Source organism: Lutjanus erythropterus, chromosome 14, assembly GCF_056507025.1.
Source record: "Lutjanus erythropterus isolate fLutEry1 chromosome 14, fLutEry1.hap2, whole genome shotgun sequence".
Lineage (NCBI taxonomy): Eukaryota > Metazoa > Chordata > Actinopteri > Lutjaniformes > Lutjanidae > Lutjanus > Lutjanus erythropterus.
The window spans coordinates 21,815,099-21,842,980 of NC_139330.1; the positions used below are offsets into that span (position 1 = coordinate 21,815,099).

General features: G+C 39.9%; 2 protein-coding genes across 4 annotated transcripts in view; one reads left to right on the forward strand and one right to left on the reverse strand.

Annotated features, from left to right (window-relative positions):
• The window catches only part of LOC146315549 (protein FAM13A-like), a 28,201-nt gene extending 23,939 nt beyond the window's left edge, over positions 1-4,262 (forward strand). Inside the window, exons 17-22 of the mRNA XM_084736556.1 lie at positions 676-911; positions 1,020-1,103; positions 1,239-1,343; positions 1,773-1,987; positions 2,750-2,851; positions 3,306-4,262. Coding sequence (XP_084592682.1) covers positions 676-911; positions 1,020-1,103; positions 1,239-1,343; positions 1,773-1,987; positions 2,750-2,851; positions 3,306-3,432 — 869 coding nt within the window. The 3' untranslated portion in view covers positions 3,433-4,262. The remainder of the gene's footprint in view (positions 1-675; positions 912-1,019; positions 1,104-1,238; positions 1,344-1,772; positions 1,988-2,749; positions 2,852-3,305) is intronic.
• A 153-nt stretch (positions 4,263-4,415) lies between these two features.
• The window catches only part of LOC146315550 (phytanoyl-CoA hydroxylase-interacting protein-like), a 31,001-nt gene continuing 7,534 nt past the window's right edge, over positions 4,416-27,882 (reverse strand). The window contains exons 3-7 of one of the 3 annotated variants that reach the window (XM_084735547.1): positions 26,300-26,677; positions 14,486-14,682; positions 11,933-12,107; positions 9,195-9,312; positions 4,416-5,737 (exon numbers count right to left, since the gene is read on the reverse strand). In XM_084735547.1, the coding sequence (XP_084591673.1) occupies positions 5,194-5,737; positions 9,195-9,312; positions 11,933-12,107; positions 14,486-14,682; positions 26,300-26,405 (1,140 nt within the window). In that variant the 5' untranslated portion in view covers positions 26,406-26,677 and the 3' untranslated portion in view covers positions 4,416-5,193. Of the gene's footprint in view, positions 5,738-9,194; positions 9,313-11,932; positions 12,108-14,485; positions 14,683-26,299; positions 27,200-27,882 lie in introns of those variants that run through there. The other 2 variants (XM_084735546.1, XM_084735548.1) reach the window with 2 other exon arrangements.

Below are 27,882 nucleotides of genomic sequence, written 5' to 3' on the forward strand. Positions count from 1 at the left end.
AAAAAAGAAATATATTTATTTATTTTATGTTAAAAGGACATCACATCAATAATCAAATTTGCCGAGTGTAATGTTAAGTTTCTCAGCAGCTTATAACAAACTTGTACTGTGAGGACATAGAAGCAGTAAATCAATAGACTCACTGTCAGCTGAAGTGGGGAGTGTGGTTTTGTACATGAAGGACATCACAGCAATAATCAAACCCACTGAGGGTTTTCCTCTGCAGTTGGATGGCTCTGGTGAAGCCAATGTTTGTAACCTCTTCCTTGCATTTTCGTTCCAACATCATGCACACAAATGAAAGTGAGGGAATCACAGAAGTCACAGCCAGATAGCGCGGACATGTCTTCAGCTCCAGGTTCTTCAGAGGAGAAAGTGTGCACAGTATCTGAGCTGAACAGTCCTGTGTAGCAAAAAAGAACACTACTCTTCTATTTTAATTAATGTCTGTTTTTTTTTGTTAGGAGTCACTAGCCAACAATGTTGAGAACCACTGGTTTAATTTTTGACAATGCATTGAATTTTGTAAACTTATCATATGGTTTTAATGTAAAATCTTAATCTGTAAAGTAAATACAGCTGTCAAATAAGCAAAGTTGAGTAGAAGTATAAAGTGGGTAGTCCACATTTTAGATTTACATGGTTACTGTTTTCTGAACTGCTGTCCTCTTTTAGAGCTGAAGCTGAGACAATCAGGAGAAGGCTTGCTGGGAGGACAGGGGAGCTCCAACCCATCCGCTGAAACATGCAGGACCAACATAGACCAGAGGGAGGCAGCACTGACAGGACCTGAGCTGCAGCAACTTAACAACAACAGCAACACAAAGCCAAATGTGGAGGAAACGGTCAACATTATAACCAACAGACTGAAGGAAAGACGACGAGAGCTGGGCCTCCCCGACAGCATTAAGGTTGTTACTGCAGAAATGCTTTCATCTCACACAAAGTTTGGAGATTTTGTGCATTTCTGACCCTGACTGATCACCTCTTAACAGTTTTCATTGTGCCTGTATTTGCAGGAGATGTCCCATTTCCAGATGACGATGGAAAAGACCAGCCTGCAGAAGTGTTTGCTCTATTTTGAGAGTCTGCACGGACGACCAGTAAGACTAGAATAGATGTTTGTTTCCTATATTTTACTTGAATGCATCATTGGCTTCTCTTTCTTGCATGTATATTATTGAATATTACCACAAATAATTGTTGGTGTTTCTCTTTGTGTCTTCTTTTCTCTTCAGAGTACGAAGCAGGAGCGGACTCTGATGAAACCTCTCTATGATCGTTACCGCCTCGTCAAACAGCTGCTCCTTTCTTCTGCTGCTGCAACCGTGATCACGACCATTGTGAGTACATCTGAAACTGAATACTAAATTTTAAATAAGAGATGGCTGTCTTGTAGAGAGGCGTGAGATCTCTAGAACCACACAAACCCACTTTATTTCTGTCATGAGGGTAAAACAGACCTTAAAAATGACTGGCCCACACAAGAGTGTTGTTCCACTGCCCCCTAATGGCCAAATATTTGAGCTACACCAAACTATTGTGAAACATTTCAGTTCATACAGCAAAATATATTATGGCAAGACAAACTATTATTCAGGGTGAGTTGGTTTCCCCCATCATTTCAAGTGTTTAATGATTGAAATACAAATTATAGCATACAATGTCAATGTTACAGGCTGAATAGATCTATTAATCTATCTATTAATAGATCTTCTGTCAGATGTTTACTTTTACAGATAAGTAATTCCTGTGTGTGTGTGTCTACATAGGAGGAAGAGGAGGGCTCTGATGAAGAGCATCCCAAACAGCGAAGCCCCAGGTTGCAGCCCATCTGGCTCAAGTCTCCCAGGTGTGTGTCTTCAGACGAGCCGTTGCAACTGCCTTCCCTAGAAATGCCTGAAACGCCTCTGGTGTCCCCGCTGGAGGAGGAGAAGCATCTCCAGCCACAGATCAGCACCATGGCAACACTGCATGAAGCTTCCAGGTACAGCTTGTGTGTGTGTGGCATAAACAGCTCTACAGTATGATTTCCAATTTATTTTTACCACTCAGAATTAGTTAGGAATGACAGGAAAATTAAGTTAAAGTTAGGGTAGGTAATGTATTTTAGAAGTATTTTTTGGAAGGGGACATATTTCAGACAGTGACATGGACTAAATCTGGACCCCAATATGGTGCAGAATGGCCCTCCATCTATTTTCCAATTCACAATGACATAAAAATTGCTCTGTTTTTCCCAGGAAGGAGGGACAGATATAGCAGTTTAGTATGATGGGCTACATTAGGCTGTTATTACCCAGACTGATCTCTGTGTGATGGCCTTTTAGGCTGAGTAGAGTGCTGTAGGATTAGACAGAGAGATCTGCAGGGAAAGAAAACTATGAGCTAAAGAGGAGCAAATGTTTTGCAAAAATTAGGATAATTCTAATCATATAAATGAACCTCCCAAAAAGAGCTAAAATATCCTATTTATTCCGTCCCTGATAGGAAGACGTTCCATGTATTTAATGTTGTATAAACTCTTTCAAATGTTACCAAAGCATTTACAACTAAAACGTTGTAACTGTTGCAATTATTATATGCAGTAAAATATCAGATTTATCTGTCAGTCCTTATACCAAGTTAATTAACAAGTTATATTCTTTTTTTCTGATAAATGACATTATTATATATGCAAATGTGGCTCCCAGGCAAAGCAAGTTGAGTATCCCTTATCTAAGCTCTTTGATTTTTTTTTTCTTCACAGACAAGAATTACTGGATCACCTCAGGATGACACGATTAGAGAAGCGCAGGCTTCACCAAGCGCTGCGAGAGTTTGAGGATCATTTCTACAGACAGACCGGCAGGTAAAGGTCACACACAAACACAATCAACACACACCGCACATCCAAACTACTTGGCTTTTGAGTTTTATTTTGTCTTTTAATAAACTTGGAACATTTGGTTTTTTTCAACAATGCCTTGTGAAAAACAAAGAAAAAACATCCACAAAAGAAATTCCATCGTAATGGTACGACAGTGTAATGCACACTCACTTAACGTTAATACAGCACAGAGAGCTCAGGAAAGAGACGAAGAGATAGACGTTTGCTCTGAACTGTACACAACCTTTGTACTGTACATGTTAGTCCTCCAAAGTAAATACAGTAAGTTTTTGATTACAATACACACTGTACAAAGCTATCTGAGTAAGGCAACATAGGGACTATCAACCAGTTATGGAAGCTGCTGCAGGTTGTTTGAAACTACTTAAGTTTTGCCTTTTGTTTGCATCTTTTTCCCTCCATGTATTGTTAACAGGGTTTGTCAGAAGGAGGACCGTGGACCAATGGCGGAGGAGTACTGCCAGTATAAGAACCTCAAAGCGAAGCTCCGTCTACTGGAGGCCCTGCTCAGTAAACAACAGGACTCAACCAAGACCAGTTGAGTTAACTCACAGTGGGACTATTATCAAACTTAACAGGACTCAATCATTTCTAAAAAATCAGGTTGTGACGCTGACGGGTCTGGTCTTGTTTCATGCCATGCTCATGTGTCGATGCACTTTACATAGGAAAAACGGATGGACATTGGTGACAATCTCAATTAAATGCTGGGCAACTGCAGAGTTTTTTAAGTCCCGAAAACACATCCCTTGTCATTCATGATGCATCTTAATATAAACCTGATGTAGCAAGTGTATTTTATGTAGCACTAATTTATGTCAAGCTCATGAAGAGCTGTAACAACTTGATGTTAGTTACATATTAGTTGTTTTTAAGAATACTGTACCTATATTATGGCACTTTGTTACTTTTTTTTCTGTGCCAAAATACTATTTTTGGACAGCGTCATCCATAGTTGATGTGGAAACTGCATTTTTAAAAAGTACTGTCTTGGCAAAAAAGGTGTAAGCTTAAATGCAATCAATGAGACAATCCTGTCGTGTTTGTGCATGTCAGTTTTGTAGTCCTACATTGTGCTATGATATGCATTAAGAATTTCATAGTTGATCTAAATCGTTCAATTTACATGTTCACCTTTGAAAAAAATGTGAACGTTGGTGAACATTGGCATTGTAGTGCAAGTTCTATCTGCTGTCAAATTTGTGTCTATCCCCCCCATTTAGCCTGTATGAAGTTAATTCCCCCTAAATGCAGTTGTTGACAATGATCAGAGCTTTTGACATTGTGCACTTCTGGTTTATATAATTTTCTATATCTATATATAGATATATATATGAATGTATCAATAAAAATAAATATTTTTTCACATTTATTCTGCTAAACACAGTTTATGGTTCTACTTTCTTTCTTTCCACTGACTACAATAAAATAAGAGCGACTGCTGCTGGAAAGGTTGCAATGGTAGAGGTACTGACAGCTTTCATTCTCATGCTGCACAGAACTGCATCATGCTTTTTTTTAAAGGTTCACAAGTTAACAAGAAGTTCGCACTTGGTCATCAAGGACTCAGTGAATACACATTTTAGAGGCTGTTGCATTAGTACTGTTAAGATTCCACAGCGGTTTCACATCTGGTTTGCAATACCTTTGGTATAAAGAAAGATGACTCTTGATGCTGCAGCCCTAGAAAATTGTAGTACCAGTCTGTGCCACTAGTCAGAGGTAAAAAGAAGTCTGAATTTGTCTACTGTGGAATGACAAAACATTTCTAAAACGTCAAACAGTCAAAGTAACAACAAAATGCTTGTCCACATAGACGGTGGACACTTGATCAACAGCATATCAATAATAACAAGGCAAAGGTCATTAACAAAATCTGGGACAACCTATTAAAATAAACCACAGGAAATTGAATCGAAGCAGCCCATGTTTGTTAGTACAGTTAAAGGGTTTGGTCAGTACGCCAGTGTTGACTTGCAGGATGGATGGATGGATCTGTGTTGTCGGTGTCCCAGGTTTAGATTGCTCAGTTTGATGTATGTTTTCAACATTTAGGGTAACCCTTTAAGATGAGGAGACAACGGTGCAGGTGTCAGAGTGTCCTCTTTTTTTTCTCCACTCTTCTTTGGGAATGATGGTCTCTTGAGAGTACAGAGCGGTGTCAGAGATATGTTGGTGTGCATGTCTAAATCTGCTGCTTCATGCATGTGTTGGTCTGCTTCATCAGTACATGTGGACTTCCTGTGTGTGTAGAGGTCAGTCACCTCCAGTCATTCCCTCCCTCTCCTACATTCTGCCTTCTCTTAGCGTCCCACACTGATGTTGCAGGTCTTGCAGCTGGGGTCCTTCTTGGCGTTTACTGTGGACAGGCTCATCAACTGGTGCCCGCTGATCTCAGCCACCGTGCCCAACGCCAGGTCTAAAGGCTCAGTGTAGATCACCTCCAGGATGACGTCCTGGGCGTGGTGGAACACCAGACTGCCGTCACCTTCTTCTTCACGCTTGCAGGTGAGGAAACGGTTGTTGGTGATGTCGAGCGCAGGAAGCCTCTGCTTGCAGAAATCGTCTCCCCTGGAGCCCTTTGGTGCTAGGACCAGGATGACGTAGTGGTAGGCTGTATACATGCAGTAGAAGTCTCCAAAGTACAGGTTGGTGTCGGGGTTGAAGAGAACATCGGCCCGAACCTCAAAGCGGTGGCGGCCATAAGGGGAGTCCTGCGGAGGCTTGCCCGTGTTGAACTCTGTGTTGCAGCTGAAGAAAATACCCTCCAGCTTGCCACTGATGGGTGAGCCGTGGCTTCCGCTGTTGTCTTTCACTGACGGCAACATCCGGTTCCCCTGGACATCCCTGGAGTTTGGAAACAAGGAGAATGACATTGGCTGTGAACAAACAACAAACATGCTATTTTAACAAATTGGCACAATGTTTACATGTTTTCAGGATGGGGGCAACTCCTCTCTAGAGGACACTAAAGCTTCACAGGAGATTGTGAGGCCTCCTTGATTTTAAAGGGTGTAACCCCCCCCAAAAAAAACTTTAAAAAAAAAAAGATACAGTAGGCTTATGTCTTAGTATTTCATTCATTTCTATAAAGAAAACTAAATGAAAGTTATTTTTAAAGTTTAGATTTATTTAAAGGAGAAATATGTATATGTATGTGTTTCCTCTGATGACATATCGTAGTCATTTTCTGATTTAGTACAGTAAATATGTTACATATTTCTCCTTTAAGCTTAAAAAACTTCACGGGAACCTCACAGTGAAGACCTGAACACAAGCTATATTCACAGACACTCCACATTTCTGTGAAACATCCTCATCCTGTATTAGAAAAGTGTGCAGTTAAAACAACCAAACAGCTAACAGAACAACGGCCAAGCATCAGGGAGAAGAAACCACAGAATCTGTAATAAAAGAAACCTATTAAGTATGCATGATTGTTAAAAAACATTCACAGAGAATTTTATAAAAAATACTTATAAAATATCAGTAAATCCCATCTCTGATGCAGTATTCACAGGAAATAATCTGCTCAAAAATTATCCACATGAGTCTTACTACTACTATTCTACTTAATTTTACACAAACTTCCTGCAATTATCGTGTTGTTAATTGTACAGTTTATCAGTTGTTCTGTACTCTTATTCATAAAATATCCATAAAATATAACACTTAGTTGGGTATTGTCAGTTTTCTCAATGATAGAAAAGGGGTCCCCCCCAAGGAAAAGGCTGTGCTTCCCCTCTGGCAAGCAAAGTTTTGATTTTGTGAATGCTTGAATGCAGTGGGATTCCTTCATCAAGTTTCATTAAAATACCATCAACAGTGTTTGAGACAGTCTGACACATGGGAGACAGCTGATTAAATGTATAAGATGCAACCTGAGTCTCATAACACAATGAACGGAGTGAATTCTCCAAATCTGGTTTCTGTAATGCCATTAGTCTGGTCCAGTTTGTCTCACAGAAACATAGTGAGACAAAAACAAAAACACTTATCATTGTGACAGACTGCTAGAAAACAAAAGCAGCGTTTAGAAAGCAAATAAGCAAATGAACAGATAAAGCGATGAATGCTTCTGTGTCAGCTGTATATCTTCCCCCACTGAGTAAATCTGAGCTCCAATTATGAATTGTAATTATACTGCTTTCACTCCAGAGGTTGTCATTATATCTGTAATTGATGCTTTGTGTTAGGCATTATGGAATAATTCACCCCACCCCAGGTCACAGGAGTACAGGCCTTATGAAGTGCTAATGTCAATACTGTAACTCCCCACATGATGGTGCAGTTTAACAGAAGTAATCTCCGTACACTGAAGCAGATGCAACTCAGCAAAAGGGAGAAGTCCATCTGTATGACGTCATGCTGCACAGCTTCAACAAAAGAGTGCTCACATGCTGTGGCTTTAGGACAGAAACTGCTTGTTTTGTTAGACCATTTCCTCACAGGGATAGAAGATATGAGGAGAAAAGACAACACCATTACAGGAGAAAGACTAGACAGGAAGTTGGAGGGAAAAAAGCCCTCAAATCAAACCAGAGAAAATCCGGTATCCACTGCAATCCACACAGTGCTTCAGTAAACAACTATATATGAGGCTACTCCAGAGATATTCTTTCTCGCCCCCGCCTGTCACAGTCTCCTCTAGCATCAAAACAGCCTGGCTCAGCATTTGCTGCCTTTCCCCCCCACATCCCCTAACAACTGTCTGCTATGGTCTGGCAGCCTTTGGTCCTTTGCAAAGAAAAAATGGCTGTATTTTCTGTTGCATGCACATGTGTGCAGAGGATGTTACTGCAAGAACCAATCCACGACTCTCTGGATTACTAGGTAGAACTGCTACGGTGGTTTGATGTGCTGGATTTATGGAGCTAATCAACATGCTTTGTGCAGCTGCACCCTTCAGCTGAATCTCCATTTTTGCTTGGCCACATGCAGTTTTCTTTAGAGGGGAATACATTAGCCCAAAATTATGTGGTCATGATGCTGTTTGCAGACAGAAAGGTGCTGCAGTGAAACAAAAATATAGTACTGATTCCTCAGACAGATGGATTTGATTCTCCCAATATATACAATAATATGTTATCAGTAGTACACCACTGTTATCATAGCGGTATATTAAAGGAGAACTATGTAATATGTTTATTGTAATAAATCATAAAATTGCCATCATATATCATCAGAGCCTAAGAAAAATGTTGAAAGCAAGTTGAAATACTTGCTTCTCTGACAATATTTTACAGTCCATAACTTGTGTTATTGTTTGACCACTTCACATTAATTAGAGTTCAAATTAATGCTGAACATTCACCAAATTAATACTGCAAGTATCTGTTTATGAGTTGTAAGAAATAATTATTAATCTTAAAGAAAGACTAGATGTTTATGACGGTTACATTGAGCAATATGTTAATGGAGTCTGGCAGGCAGCCGCTAAACTCAAACTGCAGAATGTGTACTTTCAGAGCAGCAGGCTTTTGTTTTCAGGATATTTTCTGGCCTGCCTGAGCGTCTTTGCCTCTGGAGAGGAGGTGGATGGGGGAAACAATGCACTTCAAACATAGGCTGTATATTAAATAGGCATTCAACCTATTTTATATACCATCTATGGCTCCAACTTGCTATTTGGACTACAGTACTCATTTTTGGACGTGCAATTTTTTACAATACTTTGTGTCATTTAAAAGACTGTTAAACATAATGCTACAGACTACAAAGGGGTGACGGTGAGGTACTTATTAGAGATTAAATAGTCCAGACTCTCTCTTGATTGAGTACTTTTGAACTACAAATGTAGAAAGAACAGCAGCAGCCAACAACAGCCAATAAGCTAAGCCATAAACCATGAGCATGAGAATTGGATCTTCCTTCTTAATTGATAAATTAAAGGAAAACTTAACCTCAATAAGAAAGAAACATGACATATGTTCATTGGCTCCAGTCATGTCATTTCTCTGCCAAATGCAATAATATTCCTATCATACCATGAATAAAAAATGACTTCTGAAAACACAGAGTTAGATTAAAATGAGATTAATAATGGGTGTTCAAAACTGGATGAAAGTAATGCGGTAAAAGTGGTGAAGCCTCTCATATGATAAGAAATTCTACATAAACAAAACACAATCCAGCGAGTGACATTTTGAAAAGCAAAGAAATCGGGGAGGAAGAAAGGAGCCATTTTCAGGTAATACAACGTGGAAACATTATTTCAAATTTAAAGAAAAAGATCAAACTGAAACTGAAACTATGGAAAACATGCACTACATCTCAGTAATAGTAAGTTGGACGGGCTGCCTACCTAGCGTGGTCAAAGTACTCTTTATTCTGGTTCCTGTAGAAGACGGAGAAACGCAGCATCCGGCCAGCGATCACCTCTGCCTTTTCCAGCAGCTGGTTTAGATGCACTGTGGAATAGTCTGGAAAACAGACACAACACAGATCATCGTAGAAATTAATATGCTGTCATCAGGAGGATGTACTAATGTCATTAGTAGTAATTCAATTCTTTAATTATAAAGAACAACAGTGACTGTGTGCACTGGCTGGAACATGAACTATTCGTAGCTCGCAATGACTCAGCATTTAGACCAAAAACATTTTCAGTAAGTCCCTTTAATGCCGTCTCCTTCACTCACCACCATGTGAGCAGGTCTGCCAAGGTATATAATAAGTCTCATAATGATAAAAGCTCTCTCCTCCCCTACAGGCTCTGACAGGGATGGTTTGGGGAATACTCCCTGCTCTTTTATGCAAAGTTAAAGCACCTTGAACAAAAATGAAAGAAGGCAGAATTTGATAGATTGTTAATGTCAAACAGTTTTCAAGCAAAAGCTGTCTGTGAGGTGAGACAAATGCATTCTGCAATGTAGCCGTCAAACATATTATCTGGTATTTTTTTTTAGACTTTAAAATTATGTTTTAAGACAAGGTGTGTCCTGCTTGCAGTGAGACATAATGGAATAAATGGCAGTTAAATAATTTAACAGAGATTGAGGATCTTATGGAGGTCTTGGCAGCTGCATCTTTTGCTGCTTGAGATGTAGAGAATCAATGACATCATGAAGTGTTGACCATCAGGTTCTATCATGTACACTCATACCCTGCCTATTTTCTTTCCTCCTGTATTAATGGTTTCTCTTCATCCATTTCAGAACTGCCCCACCCTTTGATTTTACATTTAGCCTAGCTAGCAGGACAGCTGGATACCCTGAGGTTCACATCTGTGGTTTGGAGATAAATGTCTCACCAACTATCAGAACGGTGGCCATGAAATTAGGAACATAGCCTACATTCATAGGACCCTTAGGAAGAATTCTAATACATTATTGATCCTTTAACTTTTCATCTAGTGCCAAGATTCTGTTTGTTTTTAACACTTTACCTAAAAACTGACATTCCCACTAACCTCTGCTGTACCTTATGTTTAGTGCTAATTAGCAAATGTCAGCAGGTTAAACTAAGGTGATCAACATGGTTATTATGCTGACATTCACATTTAGCCTGTCCAGCCTCACAGAGCTGCTAGCATGGCTGTAGGCGAGGATTTTACAGAAGGCTAACAGATGCTGTCTGACAGAAGATTTAAAGGACAACTCTGTTGTTATTTCAGGTTTTTCAAATCGAAACACCCACTAAGCCATTAGCAACAAAGCAGTGATGTACACTACTGTTCAAAAGTTTGAAATCTCCTGCCACGAAAGTTTGTTGGCTTAGAGAGCTACTCTATTTTTGAATGTTCTTTGATGCTTTTAAGTTCTAGAAAGTCCTCTTTAAAAATAGATGTTATTTTGTATAAAAGGTTTGTACATGGAGAATGAAATTCTGCACAATGGTCCAACCAGTCTGACATCTGAAAGGGCCAAAAGAGACACAGATACCTCTGATCAACTGTTTAATAAGACTATAAAAAATGTAACAAGTTGTAATTTAACAGTGTTTTTTTTTTTTTTGCAAAGCTATTCTTAAAACTTCAAAATAGAAACGGAAGCTTAGACTAGGTTATTGGCATTAGATCACAGAATATCAGCTGAATGTGCTGACAAGTCACAATTTAAACCTATGTAATCCAACCACTGAGTAGTGCAGAGGGTCCAAGGAAAAAAAGAGTTCAAAAAATATTTAGCGCCCAGTTGCACCATTGTGGTTAAATAATGAGCTAAGGTCACTTGAAAAAATCACAATCAAAGTGTATTTGGAGAAAAAATAGTTACAACAGTGTTCTCCCCTGTTATGCAATAATATGAGGACACTGACTGAATGGGTGTTTTAATCATTTAATTCTTCTTTTTGGGGGCCAGAACTATTTCAAATGTAGGCAATACATTTGATTTCTAAATTATACTGTTTATATCTATGTTAAATAGATAGAAAAAAGAGAAAAAAATCAATATAATTTCATTCTATTTGTTAGAGCACTGATGCCCTCAACCTAAGGGCATCTTCAAGCAGAAATCTACAGTACTTTGACTGAAATTTGACTGTTTCCAGATTTGAACAGTTAAGGAACATGATACCAAAAAACACACACACCAAAAAACAAAATAATAATCATAATAATAATAGACCTACTCATTAAACATTCTCCATCAATTTCTCTTACTATGTCCTCATCCCACAGACTCTTTTTCTGGCTGTTCTCAGCTGCTGATCTTCATCTCAAAACTACCCCTCCTGATGAATTCTACCCTCCAGTCTCCATGCCATCATCTCCCCTCCCCCACTCTAAGCCTCTAGTGATGTTGAACTTGTTGACCTCTGCATCAGAAGATATACAGCACAGCTCCCCTGCTTCCTTTAATCCATCTTCCCCCCACTCCATCCCCTCCTCCATCTCTCCATCCATCTTTACCTCCACTCAGTGTAAATTAGTTTCCCTTTAACATTATCCCTCATGTTGTGCTCCATCCGTTCACTGTATTCCTCTCTCTCTCTCTGCCCTACGCTACTGTCCAGTAGTTCAGTTGGTCAAACAGGCAATGATGTCACACACCCTGAAACCGTATGTAGTCATGGCACTGTAAGCTGCACATTACTCACCAGCAGTGCAGAACTCGATGATCTCGCTCCACTCGGAGATGGCGTAGTCCCCGTCCGTCTGTTTCGATGCGGTCTGGACGGCCACGGTGTACTCTGTGCGTGGGCTCAGGAACCAGTGGCCTCGAACCGTCATGGGCAGGGGCACCGCCTTGGCCACCAGCTTGGTTGGAACATCCTAGAAGGCGGGAGGGATGGAAAAAGGAGGTGAATGATGACAAGGAGTCAGAAAGAGACCCATGCAGGGATTTACACACATCTACTTGTAACCTCAGGCACACACACATTTCATACAAAGTGGTGGACTACAGCTGATACCTGTGGCTGCCTTTTTGTTTATGTATTTACACTATTCAGTACAGTAGTCACCCCCCTCAAGTCTTGGTGGGCCTTAGCAGCTCATTGATTGGACCAGGAGCCCCTGCCTAGCAACAGAGTCAGCCCATTAATCCACCAACACTGTTTCTGCTGCACACCGAAATCAAAATACAAGTATGTGGCCGTCCACTACAACGGAGCAGAGAGGAGAAACACTCAGCACCCAGGAAGTGAATGCTTGAAGGGAAGGAGGCTGATGAAACAAGTCTGTAAGATAACCAGACAAGATCACTGGCTATCCCCTGGAAGAGCTGCAGTCTTCCTGTTGCTGCTGTCAGTGAAATTACTCTCAAGCAGAGAGGACCGTGTGAGTGATATTAGTCTGTTAAATCTCAGAGCAACAGCTCGCTGAAGAGTCTTTGAACAAAACCACCTTGAAATGAGTCTTTTTGCCTCAAGCACAGAAAGGAGAGGTTATCTTGAGGTAAAACATGCTGTTCTTGTGTTTCAGCTTCACATCAATCATTCAACTATCAAAGATGATCATACCTCCTGATGTTTAGAAGCGTTGCAATAACTGTCTTTATCACTAATAAGACATCGCAGAATGGTAATGGCCAAGGACAAATCACTGCTGGTCCACTCAGTGGGCACAGCAAAATACAGTAGTAGAGGAAAAGCAGAAATAACAGAAGTGGAGATTTTGTATCGAGAACATCAGATTAAACGCAGAGATACAAATCTGGTTTCCTTAAAAACTGCATTGCTTACAAATGCTGCATTTACTGAAGCTGCCGTTTCTCTGTATTCTGGGAACCAGACAAATCTGCCAGCTCGTGTTTTCATTTCCTCTGGCAGATGAGAGCACATGGTTTGTAAATTAGTCTGGTGGTGACAGGCTAATTTCTTTGTCAAAAATGGGCCGAAATCCATCCATCCATCCAAATCTGAGATTTTTTCAGTGTACACAAAACGTTTATTTCTCTCTAATTTTGTTTACATATTTGTTAAAATCTGTTAGTGAGCGCTTCTGTTTAGCCAAAATAATCCATATACCTGAGTAAGAGTAGGGTGGGTCATGATTTGTCTTTTTTCAAGATAAAACCACATATTTTTATTGTGACCAGTCCATCGCATACATGTGTCATAATCACACTGTTTAATCAGACACCTATCAGGTGGATGGATCAATTATGGATTTTACAAGATACTTATGAATATTATGTTCAATTTATGCCACATTCTGCACATTCTCCCTGTAAATGTTACACACTGGACTTTTAAAAATGTATTACATTTAGTGTTTGGTTTTGTTATTTTATTTTGATAGTTTTGGAAACTCTCAGCCAGATTATGTTGTTTCTATTTATTGTTGTTTGTTTCCCTTTTGGCCAGGTCACCTGCTGAAAGAGAGATTTTAATTGCTGCTGGTTAAATAAGGGAATTAATGAATTTATCTGGATTTATACTGGCTGTGATGACTGTGCCCAGAGCCACACTCTCCCACATCATTACCACATGTTCAGGTACTTTTATTTGTCACTTAAGATTGCATACAACAGTTTGTTAAGAATTTGTTTACTGGCATCTTGACTTCACTGATGTCTAGATGAAACACACACTTTTGATTTTCATGTTTTGTCACATTCATTTCTCTTTGCCTTTGAGTTACCTGGTTGCCGAGTTTTCCTTCCTGGTCTGACAAAAGATGAGGGAGGAGCCTGGTTTTATGCAGAGGCCCGAGCTATGGACCAGACCAAGAGCTCTGACAGCACAGGAGGTTCAGGATTTCTTTCATGTGTTTTTCAGTTGTCAGTAGTTCCTTAAGGAACCCTTTTCTATGATTGATTAAACTGACAACCTCTGACAAAGGATATGTCATATTATATTCAACGCATAACAAAAACAGTACTGAACACCACATGAGTAATGTTTTGTTGACCTCTTTTAAGGGCCCTTAAACTCTGTTAATTCGATTGCCTGCAGTTCTTTGTGTTGTTGAATCTTTTGAGCTTCAACCTGTCACATTGCCTAGTTTGTGCTATCAAGGGTCTTTTCCATCTTCTCACACACTGAGTCACAAAAACACTAACTGTCTTGTTCTTCACACATCTCTTCCTTATTCATGAAATGCAGCAAATTCCATTCAACGCGACTCCATGGAGAGGCCGTTTGGTGAGTCATCTCTCCATAGTGTTACCTTTGAACGTGTTTATGTACGACTGATTCAAGCGTTACCTTGTGTTTGAACTTGTTTGAGTTTTTGTTCTCCTTCTTGTTCAGGTCAATGAAGTAGTGCGTGATGCGCTCCTTGCTGCGTGGCTCCATGTCCCAACAGATCTTGAAGGAGTCACAGGTGATGTTGCTGATCTTGATGTTCTGAGGAACGGGGAGCTCCTCCATCTCAGAGATGCTACCATCCTGGGATTTACTGCCTGAGTAAATGAAAAAAGTGAGCAATGTCAGTATAATAGAAACACAAAATGTACGACTATTAGAGATGGGACCAATCCGATATCAGTATCAGGGCCTGATACTAATCCGCAACACGATCTAAACACCTTATCTAAACATAAAAATGCATGACAAACACTTCACATTTGCATTTTGGAATGAAAAATAACAAATTTAAACTCTCAGCAATTCATCATGCAAAATTATGCAAATGAGGAACATCTCTAAGCCTATCACCTGCATATGTGAATGTCACAAGCCACAATCCTTCAGCATACACTAATACACAAGTTACATTACACAAACTACACAAGCTTTCCAGACTAAATTCAATTTCGGCATCATGTAATCTTATTGTGATCTTTGTTAGTTTGTTTGTGTTATTGTGTGACTTCGATGTTTTAAAAGGATAGTTCAGATTCACCACAGTCACACAATAATACAAACTAAAGGATTGAGGCAGCAGTATATCAGCAACTTTCATGTTCTGTGTGATCAAATTATTGTGATTTCAGCTTTAGAGCTTGGTTGATTTAAAGAGAGCGATATTTGGCTTATGTAATGGTGGTTTCCCATCCAAAACTAATTCTCTTAAAGCACATTTTTATTATCTCAGAAACTTCACACCATTTTAAATCAGTGTTTTAATATACCTTTAAATCTTGTATCTATGCCCAGCTTTTATTCAGCCCTCAAAGTGATCTTTTTTTGGCCTCTTTTCTTTTTTTACTGAGTATAAACCTTCCACACTACTGCAGTTTCGCAGTCATTACTCCACAGACAGCTGCACTAACAGTAGTATATCCACCATATCACACACACACACTCACAAAGAACTGCCTGTGTCACCGACTACCATATATGTTGCCATGGAAACACATCAGCCCTTCAATACACACACACACACACACACACACACACACACACACACACACACACACACACACCTCTATCTGCTTTCCAGAATGTACGCACCATTAAATATTTCAAACGCTGCTGATTGAATCTCTTCTCTCCGCTGCAGAGATGGATCCATTTATGATCAGCAGTAAGAAAAAAAAAACTCTTGCCACACTGCAGGCAATGCACTTGACCCTGCAACAATAACATTCAAAATGTTTCAGCCAGTTGTTTCAGTAGGGTAAACTTGGATGATTTCAGTTGTCATTCCTTGCATTTCTAAAAGATTTATCAAATAAGTTGATAAATCATACATTTTTCTGAGTTACATGCAGTACTTCTCATGTATTAGTCAGGTCCCTGTAAGTAACAACATGTAGTGGAGGCGTACTACTCAAAGTGCACATTGAGGCCAGTGCAAATGTCAAAACATGGCTGAATGAGAGCTTTGTAGAATTAGGATGAATATAGACTCTGCGTCACACTCGGGGTGACGCCCACTTGGCATCACAACAATGTGTTTTCTGTGCACGCTCCGGGGTCTAAACACGAGAGTGAGTAAAATGCAAGAATGCAGAATTTGGGAGTAATGCACAACATGGCTGGACTCTGTGGAGAGGAAACAATGGCAGAAGCAGCAGAGCATGGAACATCCATCTCCGCTCCTCATCAGCTGAGAGAAAAGCAATCCCATAATTGGGCCGTGTGGACTCTCCTGTCTCGCCTCCACACGACTCTCCAACAGCAGAGCACTTGTAGATTAATTCATTTTAGGAAACAGCCAAACAGAAGGTAATTCCTGCACCCAACGTGTACTCTGCCCTTGAGAGTTGAAGACAGATAAAAGTAGCCTCCTAGCTTGGCTCTTTCTTCACACCATGACTCATGATTGTCTTCAAATAACATCCATAAGAGACCAATGTACTGGATGTGTTCTTTACCACCAGACCAGACCAGACCCCCTGCTCACTTCTGTCCTAATCACTAGTTCCTAATCACAACTAGCAGATTACCAGATATAATCATCTTTAACCTAAAAACAGACCCCCTGTTGTTGTGTGCTTGGACCAAACTGTTGTTCATGACGAATGAAACTAAATATATCTCGTGCACTTGTGAATTTAGTGTGAGAAGATGACTTCTCAGTGATAAACAGTCAAATAAAAAACTGTTAGAAATCCTCACACTGCAGTAGGTTGGTGTACACTGTAAAAATAAACTTTAAATTTGTTTTGAAATAAAAAAAAAGTTAGTGTCTTGAATGAATTTTAAAAGACAAGTTGAGGTATTTTTGTAATGATTTAAAAGAAATACACTTCATATTAATTCAGTTTTACTTCAGAAAAGTGTTCATCAATCTCAGGAGAGTTTTAAATGTGATATCATGCATGCTGGGAAGTCTGCTAATTAGCTGGTCATGTTTCTTTATATACTTAATTTAATGAGCACATACATAGGGCGACTCCTGAGTAGAGCAGCAACAATTAATTGATTATGAATCAACAATTAAATTAATCATCAACTTTTTTGATAATCGATTAATCAGGTCGAGTATTTTCTTAAGTAAAAAACAGTCATAATTCTCAGATTCTCCTGACATTTTATAGACCAAACAACAAACTGATTAATCTAGAAAATAACTGTCAGATTAATCGACACTGAAAATAACTGTTAGTTGCAGCTCTCCTCCTGCAAAAATGTAAACAGGCTGGCAGTTACATCCTCAGATTAACCACACTATGCTTTGCTTTAAGACCTCCTCTCTCTGCTTTGATTTGTGAAAACATCTCGTCCTGCTGCTGGTCCACATTTAAAGCCCATCACATTATATTTTACCCCCCCCCCCCCCCCCCCCCACCAGCTGATGAGTTTGTCTTAGACTGAGAGCATCAACATGAGACATGACGGCGCAGAAATGCTCCATCAAGTCAGCAGAGACCAGGCAGTGATGTCAGCACTGCAAAGTCCCACCTGAGAATTTATGTTGCTGACCTTTGGCGAAAAACAAGAAAAAGACAAGGCCTGTTGTCATCCTCTGACATCTGCGTCAGGGAAACATTAAAAATACCCAAAGGAATGCTGCCAAGGATTTACTTTGCAAGTTTTCAAAATGCCTAAGTGAAGAGTTCTTACAAAAATGTTTAGTAATGCAGCCCATAAAGAACAGATGTGGACATTATTGCATATTTAAAGGAGGAATTTGCGATTTTTTATGGCTCAATAGCGTATCAGACTGTGGTGTTATCTACTGTGATATCATATTGTTAATTTATTAGTTTTTATTTTATTTTATAAAAGCACTTTTAGTGACTGATGCATTTTTTGTTTTGTAACTGTACGTACATAATTCAAACATTCATTACCAAAGACAATTCAAGCCAATTTTTTGCACATAGGTCATGGCTGGCTACTTTTATTTTATTAAAAAAGGAAAGCAGAAGCACTTTAAGTTAAAAGGAAAAAAAGTATACATCAGATTTATTATTTACAGGAGAAATATGTAACACCGTAACATTCAAAAATATTGACTTGGAGCCATAAATGGTACATTAAATGGGTTGAATCCTTATTTAATATACAATCTATGGTCAAAACAAATTGTTTCTCCCCAGACATTATATTTTGACAATGACAAGCAACCACGAGTCCTACGCTGTAAGTTGATATGTTGTTTATAACTGTCAGTTGTCTGTCAATGTATGGTTAAGCCAGTTATCCTGAAAACAAAAGCCCACTGCTCTGAAAATACACATTCTGGCAATGGTGTTCAGTGACCGCCTGTCTTACTGCATTGCCAGAATTAATTAACATATTACTCAATTTAACGGCTATAAACCTTCTAGAAGATTATTGGTGATTTCTTACAACTCATAAATAGACACTACTCATATCATGGTGATTTTATGATCTAGTACAGTAAATATATTACATATTTCTCCTTTAATTAACAACAATTTTTTCAAGTTGGCATTTTCTTTGTTTTTCAATATCATGATAAATATGACGACTCTAGTACATGACTGTTAACATTAAGCCAAACCAAACAGCAGAGATGAAAAACCTGCTAACTCAGTTGTGCCTGACAGATTCAGTTCCTTGTTCTCTGAATGTTAATGTCAACACTAATGTTTTGTTTTCCTCAAAAACTCTTAAAGTAGACCACATGTGGTCTTTTGCCCTCCCAGCTCCTTGTGACTCCACAATGCTGATTAAGCTCCTGTTTACTCTAATGCTCTCTTAATTAACCTGCAAATGGAGGCATTACACCGACAAAGTGAAGCTTTTCAAATGCAGTCAGATATCGCCTACATAACACTCTTGAGGCTACGCAGTCGAACTTAGAGGGATGTTATCAGGGAAAACAAGCTAAAGTCTTCAGTTTACTGAGGAAAAATCAAAGGAAATGCTCACGAGACAGACCAAAATGTAAGAAACATACAGAACAGTCATTAACAAAATTTAGATATAAAGAATTAAATTAAGCTTCTCGTATGGCAACAAATTAATGATCAAAATCAATAAATAGACTTAACCACAACTTGCTGGCTTTGTAGCCTTCCCTGCAGGTAAATACAGCGGCTTTGTGAGAGCTAGCACTAAGCTGTGCTCTGAATCCTCTGGGACTGTGAGAGCACAGGATGAAAGATGGAGGAGCGAAAGCCAAGCAGGATGAAGGTCAGGCGGTGAGGGAGAGAGTAAAATGCTTTTACAATCTCACACGGGAGGCCCAAACCCTCAGTTCTGACTTAAATTTATATGTTTGTATTATATCTTGGCTCTCTCTGCTTTGTACTGGAACCAGGGTGTAGCTAATATTCATTTTGTTGAGTCATAATTACCTTTCTTGTTATTTATTGCACTGTATTTAATGCTCTGCAGGAGGCGGAGGGTGGGGGATTTTTGCCTCATCATGATTAAGCAAGATGAGAGTCATTTTTTTTTTTGTGCGATGGCTTATGGGAGCACAGATTACTGATGTTGTGCACACATGCAGTAGGTACAAAATGACATAGGTGCATAGGCACATGTGCAAAGGAACAACCAGAGCAGCTGCACCCATTATTAGACTTGGGATAGAAAATGTGTGCTTTTGATTATTTTTGAAGACTTGAGCTACACCAAGGCAAAATCATTGCTGCCACAGAAAAAAAAACAACCAAACAAACAAACAAAGAAAAAAACAATGTACATCAGATCCACCAACCAGCAGGTGTTTTAGTGAGAAATCTTAATTTTTGAAATGGTACGCCTCTCATTCTCATTGTTTTTGTCACTAAAATAACGCAGCTGTGTTGGGGCGACAAAAATAAACGAAAAAAAAAAAGTTTGTATAGAAATACAGTTTATCTTTATGGATTATATTGATGCCAAATTGACAAGAATTCTGTTGACATATGACATGTTTTATTTTATGTCTCTAGAGTTGCGAGTTTTTACACACAAGTATGAATTTGTTAATATTTATATTTTTTAAAGGGTGTATGATGTAATATTTCCTCTGGAGAGTAAAGGGAGGTTTAGTTTAATTCAAGCTGCTAATAAAAAAAAATCAAAAATTCAAATTTTTTATTTTTATATATAATAGTACATTATAAACTGAGCTGAACAGTGAAAGAGCAGCTTTGTTGGTTATGATCGAAGGCTCTATATTGCAAGAATGGCACTATCAGGTGTTAAAAATTTTCCTGCATCCCTACTTTTAACTATAACTAGGCAGCATAGGAGCACTGTATATGCCTGAGCTAAATGTAGGGCACAGAAATATGTGTACTACAGCAGAACACAAGATGGAAATCCTACTCCATTGAATCTACTAAACCCTATTAAATGGACCTTATTGGGTATTGCCCTTTTACTCAGCGTGCAGTCAAATGCCACAGTGTGGAATAGCACTAGATGCAGAAGGATCAATAAAAATCTTGTTAACATGCATACGTAGGGCCATCGTAATGGCCCTCTGTGGTAGGATTTGTTCCAGTCACACCTTGCTTGATGCTATGAATTCCTTGTTAGGACGCTTTAATGGTGAAAGGAAAGTTATTTGATTTACATTTAGGTCATCTACATAATTTTAATGTAGGCTCTGAGTGGTGGCTGGTGATAAAAGCATCCACCCTGTGAGTGAAGGTCTCCATTTCAAAACAACTTTCAGTCAAGGTTAGTGTGGAAAAATCTATTTTCTGTGTACTGTTGGCAGGTGTGATCTAGTGAAAGAAAGACTTGGCATATGATAGTAGCACCGATTGTGTCTGACTGCACAAGTGGGCACTCAGTTCAGACAGACGAGCCTCCTACTGTTTAAGTTGCAGTGTTCGGTCTAAAATTGAACTGTAGTCATGAGCTGTGCGGCAGACACTCACAAGGCATCGATGTTCGCTGGCCTTTGAAAATCATACCTTTTGTTCCTCTCAATGCACAGGCTAGACTGAGACGGAGAGCATGAACAATCCCCCAGTTCATCAGGGTTACGCAGTCTGAGTTTCACCTTTACACATCAATAAGCTCCAGAACAGCAAACAAAGACCTGGTAAAGACACTTTAATAATAACGCAACCTTTAGTGAAGAGGAATCGACCCATCCCTATTCTTACAATTAAATAATCAAATACAGATGACCTTTAGAGAGGACAGATGTGTTTTTCAAACTGAATGAGTCATCATTTCTCATTTGCATTGAATTTGACTTTCCAAACAACAGGCTAAGGCTCCTTCAACTGTGTTTTGTGGTACAAGTCTTGAAGTTATGTAGCCTATAGAAGGATTTTATATACCAGCAGTCAGACTCTGAAAAAACAGGAAACAGGAAAATTAGAATTAAGTGGATTTTCAGGGTCAGACTACACTGCAATAAATCTCAAAGAATGTTCTATGTAATACAGTCAAGTCAATTGCAAGTGAGTGTATTATGCGGCTGATAAGTGGCTGCATAAGTACCTGTAACTCTTGCCAGCACAGTCATGGCACACAACTGCTCACACTGAACACTGGCCAAAGTAAAATGCCAGCTTACTCAGACGATGCTGTGTGCCATACGGCCGGCTTGCTAATGTACCATGTTGGAAGCTCTGCACAAGTCCACTTGTTATGACAGGAGATACCATTCTTTACAAAACTAGAGTCTACGAGAGTCTAAGACTGCACTTGGACACAGCAGTGCTCAGCATGCTAACGTGGTCACAATGGCAATTGTAACGTGCCATGTTTTCCATGTTCACCTTCTATGTTTAGCTTGTTAGCACATTTGCTAATTAGCAGTAAACAACATACAGCTTAGACTCATGGTAATGTCATAAAAAAGTCATTATTTCAAGATTGAGCTTGATAAACCCACAACTCTTCAACCTTCCATTGTTAAAACTGTGTTTAAACAATTAGAGAGTAAAAAAAAACTCCACTGCAAAACAAATTCACAGTCTTGAAGGCAGCCCTTCATATTGGGGCGGAGACATGCTGAGGTAGAGTAGAGTAGGGGAGAGCATCGTTTCGAGTGAGGTGTGTCCTTGAAAGAAATGTGAGGGACACCGTTCAAGTAGCCGCCTTGCATTAAATAACTTCGCAGCTCTATCTGAGAAGCCCAGATGATAGCTGGCAACCTTAAATTCGATCCCTCTGAATTGGATATTCCAGGCTGGCCTAAACCAGGGAGGGATGGCAAGATTTTAGACACAGGAACCCCTTACTTGTGGTCTTCACCTTCACCGGGAGCCCTGAGTGACAAGCATGACAGCCTTTAGGTCTCTGTCCCAAACCATGTGGGTCACTGGACAGAAGGGGGTGAGTCATTGTGATGGATTAACCCTATATCCTGGCGGGAACATGAATATCTTATTTATTTCATGGCAATCCATCCAATAGTTGTTGACATATTTCAGTCTGGACCGAAGTGGTGGATTAACTGACAGACCATTGCCATCCATAGATCCACAATGCTAGTATGGGCATGCAGCAAGAAAGGGCCTATATTTATTGTTTCTCCCACTGCCTATTTCATCTTGCATAACTTGTTCTTGTGGTGTTTCTCCAGCTCCACTGTGGTTTTGAAGGGATTTATACGTAATCCTTTTGTTCAAGTGTTGGGAAAACAATGCCATTGTCGACAAATAATTGGCAGGCTCTACAATGAGGGAGCTTTTCTTCAAGTTGACACAGTTACTGGTGACATGAAGGCACCTTTGGCAGATGATTTCCTATCCATCTACCTGTTTGTCTTGCTGTCTGTCTGTGGGCAAACACACGCTGCCAGAGCGAGCATGTCACAGCTAGGACGGCAGCATTTCAGGCCGAGAGATTTCAGACAGTGCAGACACAGTAATCAGTTGCAAAAATTGGCAGACATCCATCATGGCAACTTAATTATGTCAGCAGCCACGGCACAAAGGCCTTGCAAGACATGTTGTGTATTTCATTATCCCTTATAAACACACATTTACTGGGGGTATAAAATCAAAATGGTGGTCTGAGGCAGGGACTTCTTTCTGCAATTTTCCCACTACTCATCACACTTAGAAAAACCTTCCCTACACCCGCTACTTATTCATGTCACAACCCATCACTAAACTGAACCATTAGGACCGTAACATCCCCTTGGACACAGGGGACACACAGGGACACACAGGGACAACTTGTGTCCCACTCTTTCTTTTGTGCATTGAAATGCTCAAACAGTCCTCAGTGTATGTGTGTGTGTGAGAGAAAGCTCTTTCCCACAGACAGTAGGCCTTCTGAGGCTGCATGCATTTCCATTTGCTGGGTCAGCAGAGGCACATAAGCCTCTCATGCTGGCAATTAAATATTAATGGATTTGAAAGATAAATTTAGAAAGCTACGTGGAATTGAAATGAATACAGTCCTTGGGAAAATGTACGTATTGACCAGATAATGAAACAGCTAATTTCCAAGAAGGCTAAAAGTGGACTATGCAGTCTTCTACATGGGTGTGGCAGGGAAGTGAGAAAATGGTCAAAATAACAGGAACACCAATATAATCCAATTGACTAGGGCTACAACTAATTATTTTCATAGCCATTTTATCTGTTCATTATTTTCTTGACTAACTGATTAGTTGTTTGGTCTATAAAATGTCTTTGCCAAAGCCAAAGATGACATCCTCAAATATCTTCTGTCCGCAACCCAAAGATATTCAGTTTCTCATAGAGGAGAAAAGAAACAAGAAAATGGTCACATTTAAGAAGCTGGAATTAGATAGTTGTGACTTTTTTTTTCTTTGAAAAAAACAAACAAACCGATTAAACAATTTATTTAAGTCAAATAATTAATTGATGCAGCTCTACAATCAACACTACACAAGCCATTATAAAAAGAATTCAACATCTCTAGTAGACATCCCTCACGATGAAGCTCAAGTATGTCGTCCACAGTAATAAGTTAATTGCATGTATTGAGCAGAGCAGTACAGATGATAATATGCGTGTTTGCATGAATTATCTGAACTATGAATTCTATGAACTACTCAGCTGTATGACAACCATCAATTGCTCTGCACACTCTGCACAGAAGGTAGACATTTTAACTGTGTTGATCCATAAACAGTGAGTATGTGGGTGTCTCAAGGACACAGAGACACTATTTACACTGGGTAATCTATTTGGTAAATAGGAAAGTGGCTCTTGCGCTGCAAACACCGGGCCCAATAAACCTGCAGCACAGGAAGTACAAAGCTGGCACATGCAAGGTCCATTAGAGAAGTCCAGCCCCAGTAGCTGATATACCATTACTAAAATTACAGCTTTAGAATCAGGCCAGCAAAGCACTAAGAGGATATAAACTGCGTCCTGCTGTATTACATTATGAGGAGAAGCTCTGGCAGATGAGAAAATGAGGCAGTTTGGTACAATGACTGCACTGTGATCAGAGGCTGGGGGGTGTTTGGACACACCACTGACTTCATGAGTGCCTTATAAACAGCCAATGCAAACACAGAGCAAGAAAATCTGGTATAGCGGTAACACTGTACAGTAAGGGTCCATTAATTAACTTTAGTTAGTAATAATTCATACATTTTAATTATAAAGATGCAATTAAGATTAGCTAATACTGTAATCAGCATTAATTAACAGTTAATTAACACTATAATAAGCACTGAGTAATATTGACAAATGTCTCTTGTTAACAGTCATTAAAGTTTTACAGGTTAATTGGAGCACTACCTAATGTTAATTAACAGGCAAGTTCACAGCTAAGCCATTTCATTAAGAGAAACTTGTTTCTATAAATGTTTATTTAAGGGTAATAATTGCCCACTTGTCCATCCTCCAACTTATGACTTATTTTTGGGAAAGGTTTAGATCAGTGGACGCACTTCATGGTCTTCATGTAGAGGTTTGCTTGTTCCTTTATCTTCATGTAGATGTTAAATTTTTTTTACCCTAGCCTTTAATTTATTGCACATGTTATATATGCATTACTTAGACATATTTAGACATGTGTTAATTCTAAATAAGCATTACTTAAGCATAATTAGCCATGTACTAATGCTGAATACGTGTTACTTTACCATTATTAACCATGTATTCATGATCTTTGTTACCCTCATTGTTTAGTTGAAAACATGTATCCCTTAGTAACACTTAATATATACATAAGGATAAAGAATAAGCATTATTTAACCATAATTACCAATATATTAATTTTCTTTGTGACACTTATTGTTCAGCTAAAAACAAGTTAGGACAGAAAAAGCACAACTAAATCCATTCAACTATCAAAACGGTGTGATCCCATTTCATTGCAATGGGTGTGAATTAATTAACAGTCTTGATTAAAAAGCGATCTCTGGCCTCAGATGTGGAATCAATTGTGTGTAATTGCTCTGATGGGTGTGTTGTAGGCCCGTGCACACGTGGGTGCAGCCATGTTTGAGCCTCTCATTCTCTCCTGATGATGACTTGCTTTTTCCCCTCTCCACCATTAAATTCGCATCAGAGTGAAGCTGCCTACTCGTGTAAAAACTGCTTATCCGTTTTGACATTTTAAAACTAGCTTATAGATGCCTTCTAATCTATGATCAAATGTATATAAACTCTTTCTTTGATTGCAAATATTCAGAAAACTTTTGATTTTGGAGAAGTCAAACGCTGACTATCCAGCATGGATGCAGCTGGATGACTTGATGAATTATAAATGTAAACGCAGGAGGGAGAGTTTTTCATTAGTTGAGGATGGGATGTAAGACTGAAAACTAAGTGACTGCTATTCTGAAAATTTACAGGGAGTCATACATCACAGTATGTTCAAATAAACTGATTATCTCCCAGAGAAATAGACAAGAGGCAGCGGTTCTAGGCGGGGTGGCTGCCGGTCTCTGTCCCTGTCTGTGGTGCTGAAATAAAGCCACTTGTTTCCTCGCTGTTGCACATTCCATTTGTAGGAATATATGCATGTCTTTTGTGGATAGACGCTTCTCAAATGAATGAATGAACAAAACCCTGTTGCCCCTGTAATCACACTCAGCTATTCCACACACGCACAAGCGCACCATCCATCCCTGCATCCATCCAACCAAGGAACCGGTGGAGCGACTGGCCCCTACTCCCTTCAAACACACAATAAGGGTACAGCATGCAGCTAAACCCCCATGACAAAACAGACCGAACGCGCTGCAGCGGATTTGAAATTGACAAAAGGATATAATGCACCAATGTTTTGCACAAATGTCTCCAAATCAAAACCTGTCCTTACCATCTCGTTCGCATAACTGTATGGCGTCCAAGCTCAGGTCCTTGATCATCCCCTCGCAGGGACTTAATGGGCTGGTGATGTTGTGCGCCAAGCCTGGTACCTCCATCTCTGCTGCGGAAGAGTCTGTCTGGATGCTGCTACTGCTGATTTGCGCGTTAAATATCGTCCACGGCGCTCGAACCACAGCAGGCTTCCGTTCGGGGTCGTCAACGAGGGGGGAAAGAAAGAGAAAGAGAGACCGCTTTCCAGTCGTTCCGTCGCTCTCAGCTCTCCTCTCCTCTCTGTCTCCTCTCCTCTGGGTGGTGCGGCTAGTGGCGCGTCAGCGGAATCGTCACGGGCGCGAACAGCACGAACCGCCAGTTTATGGCATAGCAGCTCCTGCGGAGAGATGCGTTTAAATGCACGAAGATATCAGTCTGTAGGTTTATCTAGTTTCATACTCTCTTCTTCTTCTGTGCTTGCAGAGCCACAAGTGTGTGTGCGCGCGCTATGTCCGTGCGTTATTCCGCCGCGGGACACTATGAACATGAATAGTTCAGAGGATTAGTGCAGAGACGTTCCGCAAATTCAATGGCTTCTTATGTAACCAGATTAGGCCGGTGTTCCCCCTCCGGTTCAGGTCTCTATCCAAACCGTCCACACACTCCTGTTCTCTGCTGGTTCACGTTCAACGTCATCCCACCCAGGGTCTCTCACATGTCCTTATTTGGTGAGGTGTAGCCCTCCATTGCAGGAGCGCAGGTGCAAGTGGAGCACAGAGTAATGAGCAGGGGGCTGACTATGACATACTGCACCACATAATGAATGAACAGGCTCAGCTTTTCCATTTTAAAGCCCGTCCTCCTCGCATTGTAATGGCACATAATGAAATGCAAAACCATACTTCACGCGCGGCTGTGGGGTGTGTGTTTGTAATTATCTCACACAGACTACACCCTCTTTATCAGTGACTCCCAGGAGCAGGATTTCCAAGGCACGAAAGGTCAAGTGCACGGCTAAACTGTTGGGTGAGGGCTGCAGGCGCCTCTTACAACGCCATCACGCAGTCATTTTCGTTCTTTTATTTCCTAAAGCAGTGTTGTCCCCTCTCCATTCTCCATAGGGAAGCATCAGAGTGAAGCCATGTCACTTTCTGTTTGTTTTTGTCTCTCTCAGTGTTACGCAAGGCGCCCTGAGGTGAGGAGGCAGTGTTTATCTATTCAGCGGACAATGAATTCTGCAGCTGCGCCTATGGGACCCCTGAGTCATGCTGTCAGAGAGGGAAGTGCCGCACTACAGACTACACTGCTGATTTATAGGATGGAAGACACCCTAACTCATCTCTGAGTAAGGTTCTCTGACACATCATCACCACCTCTCTGACATACAGAGGGAACACTAAAGGTACATGAATTATCATTAATTAGTACATGACTTGAAAGCATGAATTCACAAGCACAGGTGAATGTTTTTGCGAATTCATGCTTTTTGATGCCTCTCACATCTTTTGGCTCTTCCCCCTTTCAATCCTTGAACAAATATGTTATAAAAATAAACTTTAGTTATGGTGGTGTGCTTAGGATGAATATGAGGAGTCACACAGC